Source organism: Hippichthys cyanospilos, chromosome 18 (assembly GCF_059441005.1).
Source record: "Hippichthys cyanospilos isolate Australia breed blue-spotted pipefish chromosome 18, RoL_Hcya_1.0, whole genome shotgun sequence".
Classification (NCBI taxonomy): domain Eukaryota; kingdom Metazoa; phylum Chordata; class Actinopteri; order Syngnathiformes; family Syngnathidae; genus Hippichthys; species Hippichthys cyanospilos.
In genome coordinates this window covers 3,761,636-3,774,762 of record NC_142386.1, presented here as the reverse complement: position 1 = coordinate 3,774,762, position 13,127 = coordinate 3,761,636, and the positions used below count along the sequence as shown (strand labels likewise).

General features: G+C 39.7%; 1 protein-coding gene across 3 annotated transcripts in view; it reads left to right on the top strand.

The window, feature by feature from the left end:
• cpeb4b (cytoplasmic polyadenylation element binding protein 4b) overlaps nucleotides 1-12,985 on the top strand; it is a 30,487-nt gene extending 17,502 nt beyond the window's left edge. For 2 of the 3 annotated variants that reach the window (XM_088440011.1, XM_088440010.1), the window contains 6 exons: nucleotides 2,816-2,986; nucleotides 3,707-3,796; nucleotides 3,875-3,993; nucleotides 4,090-4,204; nucleotides 6,695-6,876; nucleotides 7,980-12,985. In XM_088440011.1, the coding sequence (XP_088296137.1) occupies nucleotides 2,816-2,986; nucleotides 3,707-3,796; nucleotides 3,875-3,993; nucleotides 4,090-4,204; nucleotides 6,695-6,876; nucleotides 7,980-8,207 (905 nt within the window). In that variant the 3' untranslated portion in view covers nucleotides 8,208-12,985. Of the gene's footprint in view, nucleotides 1-1,564; nucleotides 1,589-2,815; nucleotides 2,987-3,706; nucleotides 3,797-3,874; nucleotides 3,994-4,089; nucleotides 4,205-6,694; nucleotides 6,877-7,979 lie in introns of all 3 variants that reach the window. The other variant, XM_088440009.1, reaches the window with a different exon arrangement.
• The last annotated feature ends 142 nt before the right edge of the window (nucleotides 12,986-13,127 follow it).

The following is a 13,127-nucleotide window of genomic DNA, read 5'->3' as shown; positions in this document are numbered from 1 at the left end:
GAACGCTATTGTGCTCTCAGAATGATAAGCGCTATTGTGTCACTCAAGCTTTCTAGACGCGGTGGTCACGTATCAGTCATGGACTTGATAACTGTAACATCTTAAAGTGGACCCTACACTACCAGTCGAAGGCTTAGACATTGTTTCTCATTCAAAGGCTTAAGAAAAGTGTGTTGAAGGTGTTTTTTTCTTGTAGGGTACGTTCAACCAGTACTAGTTTGTTCTTGAAAGTATTTCCTCAATTAGACCTTGAAAAACAAAGAATAACTTTGTGCTTTTTTATTTTTTTATGGTTCAAGAGGATGCCAACACAAGGCTTTTAGGAATTTGTAATGGGTGTTAAGGAAGTATTGTTGAAGTGATATATCTATAGAGACTATGAACAATACTGAATGTTGTTCTTGCTGTCATCATTGGACTTTCATGAGACAAGTTATTGTTGCCTATTGTTCTCATTTTTTTCTGTTCTTTCTGCACTTCTAAACCCAACCGACCGAGTTGTTTCCCTTATAGGGAGTTTTTCCTTTTCCCCATCTATATAAATAAAATATACTTGACTGTCAGAGAAGCTAAGTTTAGCATTTGCTATTTATTTTTAAGGGTAACAGTGTTACAGAATTGCGTTGGACTCAGTTTGTGGTACAGTATATTTGCAGTTTAAACTTGCTGTTGTAGATACTTTATTTGCCGAAATTGTTTGTTATACCTCACGTAATGATGCCGTTACCATTCAACAAATATAATTACTGTTTAACTCTGTCTATGTTTATATGTCATTCCTGGATATTAGAATCTTCATTTAACATCCAGTAGTAAACATTTCCTGAACCTGACACAAATTTTGTTAACTCAAAATGACTTTCTATGTGAGATTTGTTTTGAAATTTACCAATACCAAAACCAACCCGTCAGTCAATTAATGCCATGAAACTGATGTGCTCCATTTTCGAGGTTTCATTGTTTGATCATAGATGTTGTCACAATTCATAGAGAATGATGGTAATGGACCCATCTAAAATATGCATGGGTCACTAATAATGTATTGGTTCACTCGCCGACGTTTTTGTGCAGGTAATGTGTTTTCAGTCCCCACGTAGTGACTGTGTGTGTGTGTGTGTGTGAATGAGTGTATTTGTGGCCTCAGAGAGGTGAAGTATCGGCTGTAGGCTGAAGTTAGCTGGGATAAGCTCCAGCAGCCTGCAAACCTGAATCGGATAAGCACTATAGAATGGAGACGGCAAGACATTGTAACCATTTCACATGCCCTTATTTACCAGTAGTTATCAACTGATGTGTGACTTTGAATGAAATCAGACTACTGATATTTGATCAAAGCAGTTAGTGTATACATTTTTAATAGTGGCGTAATTGTTTCACATGTTCTTTATTTGTATTCGTCAAGCCTCACATACAAACTATCATGCTGCTTTATTGCCATATCTAATGAATGAATCAAAATGGCGGGAAATACTCTTTCCACTGTCACACAAGCACCTGGCATGCTTCTTGCTAAAATGTACTGTGCATCCTTTATAATCACCCTCTTCTTTGAATTCACATGCAGCCAGGAGTTATAGCCGAAGACGAGGTAACAACATAATCACGGACGTACCCGCATAAAGTCCACTCTGTCCATCTCACTATTGCTTTGTGACGTGAAGTCATTTTGTTCTGCTTTGATTGGCTTTTGGTTCAACGCTTCCAGTGATCTGCCATTTGCATGGTTGTTCAAGTGTCAGAAGTTTGCAAATTCCATCTTGGACTGCTTAACATATTTATACACACGCATGTTGTGCAAGAATATTGCAAGCTTGTTAGTGTTCATCTGAAATGTAATGCCGCCCAGAAACACACTGGACTCACTTGCCACAGTGCGGCGCATAGTGTAAGCTGTGGCTGAGCTAACTCCCTGGCATAAATCTTCACAAAGCAGCTCAGGGCAGGTTGTATCGGAGCAGGCATAGGCAAGGGAGGGCTTAACCCCTACAACACAGCACACGCAATCCTCTGTCAAGCTATGTCGGCTCGAAGGCAGCTTGTGTGTGTTTCATGTGCATGCTTGCTCACCAGTTTGGTAAGCTTGAAAAAGTATGCAGAAAAACGTGTTTTCCAGTTTTCTTTTCTTGATGACGTGGCAGTAATCCAACACCTGTTGGCCCTGCTGTGTCACAGATTTTTCAGTTATTTATTTTTTAAAAATATGTTTACATTTTTTTGGGCATTAACAACATGGACACCTCACCGAAATAAACAAGTGTTAGGATAGTGCTGCAAACTGGCAGCGGTGCCTCGAGTGTGGGGAAGAATTTGATGAAAAATAAAGGCTGTTGCAAAATCTGTCTTCAAATACATGAAATGCATGAGCACCCGAAAAGGCGGCAGCACGTCAGCAAAGTCATCCAACGTTAAAAGACATTCGTTTAATATCACCCAAAAAATTGTCGTACTTCGAAAATATACACTCTTTTTTTTATTCTCCTGAATCATTTTTGCTCTTTTTTTCTGTAGCAATATTGCTCAATTTCACTCATGGATGATGAGTACCAGAATCCGATAATCGGCTGCATAAAACAGTGTTAAGAAATTGTGGGCACCGGGTATTGTAAAGCTCAAATAAATATTTTTTAAAATAGACAATCCATTATGTGGATTTTCTGTCTTGTGTCTGGAACACAACTCTGAAACAAGCAATGTATTTTGAAGCCACTGGCAGATGGTGGTGCTGATATTTAGTTCCGAAGGATGTCAGATTAAAAACGTTGCTGAGCTCTCTCCACAGGAAATCACTCTTTCCCTCTGCTTCCTTTTCTTTCAGGGCATTCCTCCCTCTTTCCCATGGAGGACGGCTTCCCAGACGACGAACGCGGCGATCAGGGTCTGGCGGGCTTGGGCTCTCCACACTGCTTTCCTCACCAGAACGGCGAACGCGTAGAGCGCTACTCACGCAAGGTCTTTGTGGGAGGATTGCCTCCAGATATAGATGAAGGTACATTCGCATCTGACTTTTGGCATTTCTGGGCCATCACAGAAGGATTTTACCCTAATTCGTCTAAAATATCTTTTTCTCATGGGAACAACACATGAGTGTGAGATTTTTTATGTTTTGCTTAAGCACATTGATAATTAGTGTAGTTGTGAAATCGAAATAAGGAATCCAAAATCACAATATAAAACAATAGTATGTATCCAATTTCCATCCATTCATTTTCGAGAGCTTATCCTCACAGGGGTCTCAGGCTTGCTGGTGCCTATCACAGCTGATTTTGGGCAGTAGGTGGCGGACACCCTGAACTGGTTGCAAGCCAATTGCAGGGCACTCAGAAACAAACAATCATTCACACACCCATCACACTGAAGAGCAATTTAGTATGTCCAGTACATCTGCCATGCATGGTTTTTTTTTTTGGAGTATGGGAGGAAACTGGAGTGAACCCACGCGGGCTCGGGAAGAACATGCGAAATCTGGGGTCCCTGAACTGTGAGGCGGACGTGCTAACCACTGCACCACTGAGCCAATCTAAATTTAACATCATCCCTGTTTTGTTCGGAAATAAATAAAACTGACCCTTCACTATGTTTTTGCATACCATTACTACATTTTTTTTAACTTACAAATTATTCTCTGTGTAACAAAAAAGCTTGGCACAATCCTATATAAATTGTAAATCTTGTAATCACCTTACACATTTTTCTTGTTTTGTTATAGATGAGATAACTGCCAGTTTCCGGCGTTTTGGACACCTTTTTGTCGACTGGCCCCATAAAGCCGAGAGCAAGTCTTATTTCCCCCCAAAAGGTAGATTGAAAATACCAGTTTTTGTCGGGCACTCTGCCGGGAAAAGCGTGGCTTAAAAATGGTTGTGACTTTGCGCAGGCTACGCCTTCCTGCTCTTCCAGGACGAGAGCTCTGTGCAGGCTCTGATTGACGCCTGCATCGAGGAGGACGGCAAGCTCTACCTGTGCGTCTCCAGTCCTACCATCAAAGACAAACCGGTCAGTGGACCTCCTTGACAAACTCCCACTAGTTTATCTCATCTGGTTTCAAAATAGTTCACAGTTTAAGAGAGGTGTTGACGTTATGTGTGACAGGTCCAAATCCGGCCTTGGAACCTGAACGACAGTGATTTTGTGATGGACGGATCTCAGCCTTTGGACCCAAGGAAAACCATTTTTGTCGGAGGTGTCCCTCGCCCGCTCCGTGCAGGTAGAAGGACCTCCCTTGTGGATATTTAAACGATATATTTAAATGTCTTTCTTGGCACTATGTGAATGCTAAAAAAAAAAAAAACCTGCCAGGGAAGGCAAACAACATCACGTCACATGCCAACGGCATATTGCAGCGGCCAACTTCAAAACAAACACCAAATAATACATGAACAACAACGCGACAACTCTTGTAGGCTTTTATTTTGAAGTTGCCCTCCGTAACTGTGTTAGCGGAGCCGCTAGGCTCAAGTCCTCATGACTCAATTTTTATTGCCGTCACGTCACAAGGCTACCAACATCAACACACTGCTATTTAAAGCAAAACAAAACATTCAATCACTGATTAGGGATGCTAAGAAACCGTTCAACGATTACACTGTCGTGCAACACAAGTCTCTAGCGTTTGCACTAGCTGCTAACTATGAATGTAGTTCACGCGTTGCATTCAAATGCAGATGCGTAGTTCAAAGTCGGAAAGAAATTAAATGTCGCACTAAATGGTAATAACTGCAAATGCCTACATAACGTCAGCTTCCTGTCAGTCTGTAACAGCTGGTGGTATACGTATAACAAGAACAAAGATGTGAGTGAAATTACTTTGATATTTTACTTCAATACAATAAATGGTCCACTTACTTATGTTTACAATACCTACTAGACTTACATCTTCCATTCTTGTGGTTGCCATGTCAATCAAAGAATAAAAAATAAACCTGCCGTTGTTATAAATACTACATTTTAATGACATTTGCCAAAAAAGTGGAGCACATTAAAATGAGCCACTTTTTCTTGTGGCTAATTTTGTTTAAGAAGTGTTTTTATTATTTATTTTTTTCTGTTCTCATTTTTGTTTTTTTGTTTCGGACAAACGTTTCCATTTTTCCTAAATCTCAGTACTCCTCTCTGCAAAACCAACTTCCTGTTTTCTCATGCTCGTGATTCTCACGTTAGAGAGAGAAACGTCACATGTTTGTTGTGACGCATTTTGGCTGAAAGTACACAAAGCGAACCGGGGGGGCATGTTTACAAACCCATGATGGTTTTAGAGAAGGCAATCTACCAATGTGAATGCATTTTTATGCACACCTTTTAAAAAAAAGACCATTTTAACCCACCAATCATAGGCATTCAAAATGCCACAAACAAACAAAACTAGCATTTCCTTTAACCGATGTCTGAAAGCAATAATGTGAGACTCGAGCGGGTTAATGGGTTCATTTCAAAGCGGAATATATTTGTTCTAGGAGTAAATCTTGCCATTTGTAATCCCCGTGGAAACATTTACATTGTGTAAGGTGTGAATTTGATGCATTTGGCTTTCTAAGGCATTAGCTTTGTCAGTTACCATTTTTGCCAACTGAGAATACAAAGGAATCCGGCATCAAATTTACTCCGTGTTAATTTTGAGCCCAGCTTGATGTCTATTCTAACAGAAACATAAGGCGCGTATGAAGTGCAGATGTATGTGCAATCTGTCCCGCTTTCCTCTCTGGACTCCAACCACTTTTTTGTTGCGCTCTTCATGTTGAACTCGGCTTTGATCAGCGCGATCTCAGCGCTTTATCCCCGCTCATGTGTTCCGACATTTGCTTAATTGCTTCGCTGCCAGCCTTTGAAATGTCAGCTGTAAGCAAACGCTCGCTGGTGTTCAGACACGTGATAGGCTTGAGTCAGGGTGCAAATGCTCACGCTCGGCGTGGCCCAATTGCTGAAATCATCGCATTTTACCTTCCTCTGTACTCTTCGTGGCCTCTTTTGGAACAGGAACTCTTAGGAAATACGGTTTTAATCCTAATTGTGTCTGCGTGTGTGTTTAGATTGTCCTGCACTGATATCTATTACAGTGTAAAAGTCCTAATTGAATTTTCCAAACTCAAACCTTTAATTACCCTTCGAAATTATACTTAATCCTCAAATCAGATGAATGAAGGATTTGAAAATGCCATGTCAAAGAATTAATCAGCTTTCGTTTTTAGTGTTTCACCGCTCCCTGTAAGCTGCAATCCGCATACAAATGTTTCGGTTTCAAAACAACTGTTATTCAATTATAAAGCAACATTTTAATATTTGAATGCGAGCTTATATGGAGAGGTTTTAAATTTGATGGGTCTTTTTTCCGAATGTCTGCTCCCTCAAACCTACTTGTGATGCAATCATTTTCCACGAATCAGTCAAAAGTGTGGAAACACCTAAACAAAATGGTCTCAGAACATTAAGAGGACAAGAAATTCAAGCTATGAACTCTTGAAAACAAAAAGTCATCCCAAATCATAAAGTGTACGTATCTCAGTCAATTTGTAGAATTTAAATTATTCAAGTATTTCAATTCAAATTGTGAAACTTAACAATTTGCAACAGCCTGTTTACAACATTTTTTCCTTTTTTTCTGTAATATTCAGCTTATAATATAAAATCTTTGATTTTTCCCTTTAGTGTGTTTGTAGTGAGTCAAGTTGTTGATTTGTTGCAATACGGTTCTCTTTGACAGTGGAGCTGGCCATGATCATGGACCGTCTGTACGGCGGCGTCTGCTACGCCGGCATCGACACAGATCCTGAGCTGAAGTACCCGAAAGGAGCTGGGCGGGTCGCCTTCTCTAATCAGCAAAGCTACATTGCTGCTATCAGTGCTCGCTTTGTGCAGCTGCAGCATGGAGAAATCGATAAACGGGTTGGTGGAAAGAAATGTGATCTCGCCTCACATTTTTGTACAATTTTTCACGCTTCGGCTCGACTTTCACTAATGTGTGTTTAGGTGACAAGTACGGAGTTGACAACTTATCAAAAGCGTAGCATAATGGGATCTTCCGCTCGATTTATTTGTTTTCATTTTCCGAAATGTCCGATGGCGGATACTTTTTGTCGATTTTGCCGCTTAATTCATATTTCACAAACATAGAATTAATTGGAAAACAGTTTACACTACTGTGGGCGCAGAGGACTCAGGATTGTTCACAAAGAGGAATATGATAGGATAGGATCATGTCAAAGTTTTATCTCCAGCCGATTCAATTAAAAGTGGCGAGGTATGCAGCCGAGAGCTCCGGTTAGAGAACACGGAAAGGTATTCCACTTGAGTCGTTTATCACTTGCGGTCTTTTGCCTTATACACACAATTATAAATTGCTGGTATTTATAGTGAAATGAACTTGAACGGCATGGCGAGGAAAAAGAAAAACAACTGCTTTGAGCACATTCAACATTACAGTGGCGAGGTGTTCACTGATCGCTGGCAATGTGGGAAATCTGAAACACACTTAATACGCAAAAAATATATAACTTTCAGATATGAACACAAAAAAATAGGAAGAGTTCATGTAAGATGAAATGTATTCTGTTTTGTGTGTCGGTGTGTCTTAGACACTACCAAAGGAAATACCAGAATTTGATCCTAAAATTTCGCTCCAAAGTTCATTTATATTGTAAGCCAATGTAGTACAATGTACAGTTTTAACATTAATACTATGTTTAGAGAGGTGAAAGGTAAAGAGTAGAAAGGATAGTTATGGTGCAAATGTATTCAAATAAAATTACAACTCAACATGTTATTCTTCATACTACCGCTAGAGGGAGCCCACCAACCACTAGTGTTAGTGCAATATGATAACGCACCGCTCTAGTGGAAGAGCAATTTCTGTTTTGTCCGTCATCAAAAGCTAGCATAGATAGTAGAAATATTGTTTGTATTAAATAACAAATTCGTCGCCATGACATTTGACCACATCCAAGGACTTCTTAAACCCATTCTCCGGCCTTTCTCCGGTCCGCCCGCAGGTGGAAGTGAAGCCATACGTGCTGGACGACCAGTTGTGCGACGAGTGCCAGGGGACTCGCTGCGGCGGAAAGTTTGCGCCCTTCTTCTGCGCCAACGTCACCTGCCTGCAGTATTACTGCGAGTACTGCTGGGCGGCTATCCACTCGCGCGCCGGCCGCGAGTTCCACAAGCCGCTGGTCAAAGAGGGCGGCGACCGACCGCGTCACATCTCCTTCCGCTGGAACTGAGCGGCGGCCAGCAGGATGGCAAGGTAGTGCAGGAGTCGCTAAATCATTTAATGAATAAATGCACTTTTCTGTTGCTGGTTCCTTTTTGCTCAAAAGATAAAATTAGTTCATATTTATTTTTCACATGAGAAAACAGGATTTCTATGGAAGTATGTCCAGCAAGGAGGAAAAGTGTCACATGTTTATTTTTTTTCTTTTAAATGATTGTTCCCCCCCCAAAAAAAAACATTTAGTAAAGTCCAAGTGTGCTATGGTACTCTGCTATTCAGATTAGATTTGTTTTTTTTTTTTTTACAAGAGCCCCCCCCCACAAAGGAATACTTTGATTTGACATTTTAAATTATTTTGAGGCAGAGGCTTTAGAGTAAATGTGAATTGAAAAGAAAAAAAGGTGTTGCTGATGAAGAGTGCACTTATTTCACGTTCTAGAATATACCAGAATACCCTTAGTTGATAACCAAAGCTGTTTTATTAGCTAGCGGCACAGGATAGCGAAACCCTGAAAGCCAACCACACGCGTTCGCTCTCTCTCTCTCTCTCTCTCTTTCACTCAGAAAAAAAAAAAAAGATCTTGAAGCGTCATAATTTCGATTTCCATCTTGACATGCAAAAACTAATACCTCAAACTCAGCTGCTAATGTGCCGGATGCAGTTAAAAAAAAAAAAGAAGAAGAAAAACAGCAAGTCACCAACGCCTGCCCGTGTTGTGGTGTTTTTCCAGGCGGAGCTACGATGCTACTCGCACACTTTTTTTGTACTCGCTAGCTTCGTCGTCACCTTTTTATTTTTCTAACGGAAACCTACGCGATCGCGCGCGGAGTGCATTATGGGAATGTATGGCAATGGGAGTGGGTCGGGCCCCCTCCCCACCCCTTTCCTCACTTTACACCTAGAACCCGACCATACCGGTTAACAACTGAAAAGCCAATCAAAAGAAAAAGCTGAGCAAGTAGCTGTTTTGAAGGGGCTGCCACCAAAAGTAAAAACAACATCAAAACCCCAACAGTTTATTCAAATATGGCCTCCATTTTCCCTCCCTCTAGCCAAGCTAGTCCTACTCAGCATCTTATGTGTTTTTGAAGCATAACTGAAGATAGTCTGCTACTTTACACGCACGCACACACACACACACACACACACACACACAGTCCAGCTGATTGGGAAACCAAAGATGGCTGTGGCTCGCATTGTAGCTCATTTCCTGTTCAATTTTTAGCCCCGCCCACAAAGGTCTCCAGAGAACCAAAGATTGGCATTAACTACAACAAAAAGTCAGTAGTGCAGTAAATGGCGACCATATTTAGACTTCCTGGTAGTTCCCCCTAAAAGTATATATTCACGCATTGGAAGTGAAAAATGGAAGGACGAAATCCTCCCAATTTAGACATGGAGGAGCGCGGAGAAAACTTGATTTTTTTTTTTTTTTTTTTTGCTCACGAGTGAGGCACCTCATATGGCTTTTTGCACCCGGGATATTTTCACAAACTTTGTGAAGAATTTGCTGTTCAAAAATGAGATGATGATGAGAAGATGATTTTATACACGGCCTGCTGATTTTTTGGAACAGTGTTTTCTAGCTAAATTATTTTGTCATGCACATAAAAGCATTTATTATGCACTACTTTTCTAAATATCTTTTTTTTTTTTCTTTTTATTTCCGACAGTCATTTTAGGCACATTTTTCACAAATATGGGGAAACTCCTTTTTGCAATACCTCAATTTTTTCACATTGTGAAAGGTAGCTTTTGTACTTTTGTTACTGAGAGATCTGCATATATGGAAATGTTCATTTTCAAGTAGAAAAAAAAAAAACAAGCGGAGCGATTTCAAGATCTATATTATTTTCAATTATGCTTTTTATACATTTCAGTGCTGGGGACTCTTTCCAATATAAACGTGCGAAGTGGCATCTTGCCGAGGAGAGACCAAAGTTGTATCTGCTCTTTTGGTCTTTTTAGCTTTTCCCACACTTGATGTTTCCACTCGGTGATGACTAGTCCTTCTAATAGCATGGCGCGGAATTGTTTAAAAAGACAAAAAAAAAAAAATGTTGTGATCTTCTAACTTGTTAAACATAAACTTTCGCCTCCATCGCCGCTTTATTTCCTCAGGTAGTGGCCTCTCCTGCGCTGAGCCCGTTGAATGCAATTGCTAACCAAAACAGCAGCACCTATTCAGGCATGTAAACAGGACTCAGATGAGTAAAAGTGCGGGTATACTTGGTAGTGACAAATGTTCAGTAAACGCCTCTTAATTACAATGGAATAAACGAAGGCCTCCCCTAATAATGGCCTTCGGTTAAATGAAGGCCTTATTTGAATGTAAACAACCTCATCAGACCTCTCCACATTTGACCCCTCCCCCAACATAGTTGACAAGGTGCACTTTCCTAGAAGATGGCTCCCGACTAATGAAGGCTTCTACATCTGCATTAATGAAGTCCTCCCTCCCTCTAAACACCCCGCCAATCTGCGTTTGGTCTCCTCATTCAAAAAAAAAAAAGCCTCACCCAAGACGCAATTGAACATAGTTCTTATTAGTTATAAAGATGATGTGCAATTTATAAAACAGACATCTCCCACCCAACAGATTTGTTCATCTTCAACGCAGTAAATAAAAGGCCTCACTCCTATTAAATGCCTCCCTCTGGAGCCAACATTCGACGCTTTCCCCAATCTATCGTCAAGACCTCCTCTAACTTGAAATTGCGTAAATTGGAGGCATTTCCTTGACGCCGGAAATTGCGTAAATTGGAGGCATTTCCTAGACGCCGTCTCCCCGTGATCTACAGTAAAGCATTTGAAGGCCTCCCCCCCATTAAACACTTCCCCTAATCTATATTTGCATAAATAAGCCTTCTTAAATAATGCCTCATACAGCCGAACTCCCATATTTGATGCAGCCAAATACCTCACACCTATTAAATGCCTCCCTCAAGTTTGTCGCATGCTTCCCCCAATCTATAGTTAAGACCTCCCCTAACCTGAGGACGAGTAAATGCCTTCAGCCTATTGACACAATCTGCAGTGAAGCATATGAAGGCCTCCCCCCAGTAAACACTTCCCCTAATCTGTAGTCGCATATCAGACCCAATTGGATTCCGTTCCCATAATCGATGCCTCCCCAAAATACCTCACACCTATGAAACCCCTCCCCCCAAGATAGTCGAAAGCAGCTTCCCCAATCTATACTTAGGACATCCTCTCTCTCTCTCTCTCTCTCACTTGGAAGTTGAGTAAATGCTTTTCTAAAGACCTCCCCTCTAACCGCTCGCTCGCCCGCTCGGCCACTATGTGAGGAAATCCGCTCAAAGTGGTACATTGCAAAAAAGAGAACGTCGGACACTTCAATGCGGAATCCCGTTTCACAAGAATGGATGTTTGGTGTTTAGCTATTTTAATATTTGAAGAAAAAAAAACTATAAATATATATATATATATATATAGTATCTATATTCTTGAACTTGCCAACTAGCACCTATCGTAATCCTTAGCATGCATGACGACAAAAAAAAAAAAGTTCGGAAATGAGGTGAATTAGCTCGGAAATTAACTGTTGTGGTGTGCACCAAATGTTTCTGGACTTGTTAAGGAGAACCCCGACCTCAACCCCTCCCCCCCACACACACACACACACACACACACATTGGCAGACCTCATCGGGGACTCGCGTCACTAACGCCAATAAGGCGAGTTTTGAACGTTTCCGATTGGAGCATCTTTCTACGACACTGTTGAGAGGAAAACAAATTCGGATTAAAAAAAAAAAACAAAACAAAACAATGAAGACTTGACCTACGTGGAGGAAGGGGAGCTTAAAGACTTGAATGTGGTAGAAAAGAAAAGAATAAAATCAAATAAAAAAACACACAAATGTTGCAAGTAAACTTTCAAGTTGTTATGTGCAATACTTCTTTTGAACCTTTTTCCAGACGAAAGACTCTTTGCAATGTAATTCTTTCAAATGCCATTTTTAATTATTGCAGACATTTAATTAAAGAAGATGTTAATATGTTTTTTCACAGTCATTTTCTACTGTTTAATGTAATCCTTTTCATGCTGGTGTTTGTAAAAAAAAAAAGAGAAAGAAATGAAATCCAACTATTTGTACTAATATAAATAATTGAAGTTATTTTTCAAACATAAAAAAAAGGTTTTTGTGCTCATTTGCTTATTTTTTTGGTTTATTTTAAGCTACTGTGATTGATTGCATTGTAATTACTAGGTCAACAATGTATTTAGCTGTTCATTGGTATATTTTTAATTGGAATGTATAATTGATTTTTATAATTTTGATCAGATTTTTTGTTATATTTTTGAGGTGAAGCTTTTAATATGTTAAAGTGTCTAGTTTTTACTAATTGCTATATTGTGCTCCACAATATATGGTTCACATTTTCTGAAGGAAAAATATTTAAATATTTGTCTGTTAATGTTACTTAATGGCAAGATTTCAATAGTTTTTAACTGTGTATGGGAAGGTTTGTTGTATTTATTAATAGCATTTTTTTACTTCAGATATCACCTTAATTTTTATTGTCATTTCACTTTATAAGTTCCTATTTTTGTATTTTCCTTTCTAATGATTAAGTTATGTAATCCGGATATGTCCATATTTCTAGGAGTTGGTCTGTAGAAGTGCTAGTGAAACGAAAAAGAAAAAGAAATCTAATGTTATTTAATTGTTTGCGGCCAACTATTTATATAACAGTATGCATCATTTTTCAATATTTGTAATGTGAAATGTTGAATGAAATAAATCTTAACTGTGATGAATATGCCTGCCTACACCATTTTTTTTTTTTTTTTGGTCACTTCTGTTTTTCCATCTGCGCACCCCTGAGACCTTTGCGGGAAATGTTGGACAGTACAAAATCCACAGATTTGTGTTTTGATATAGGAAGACCAAAATTGAAATCC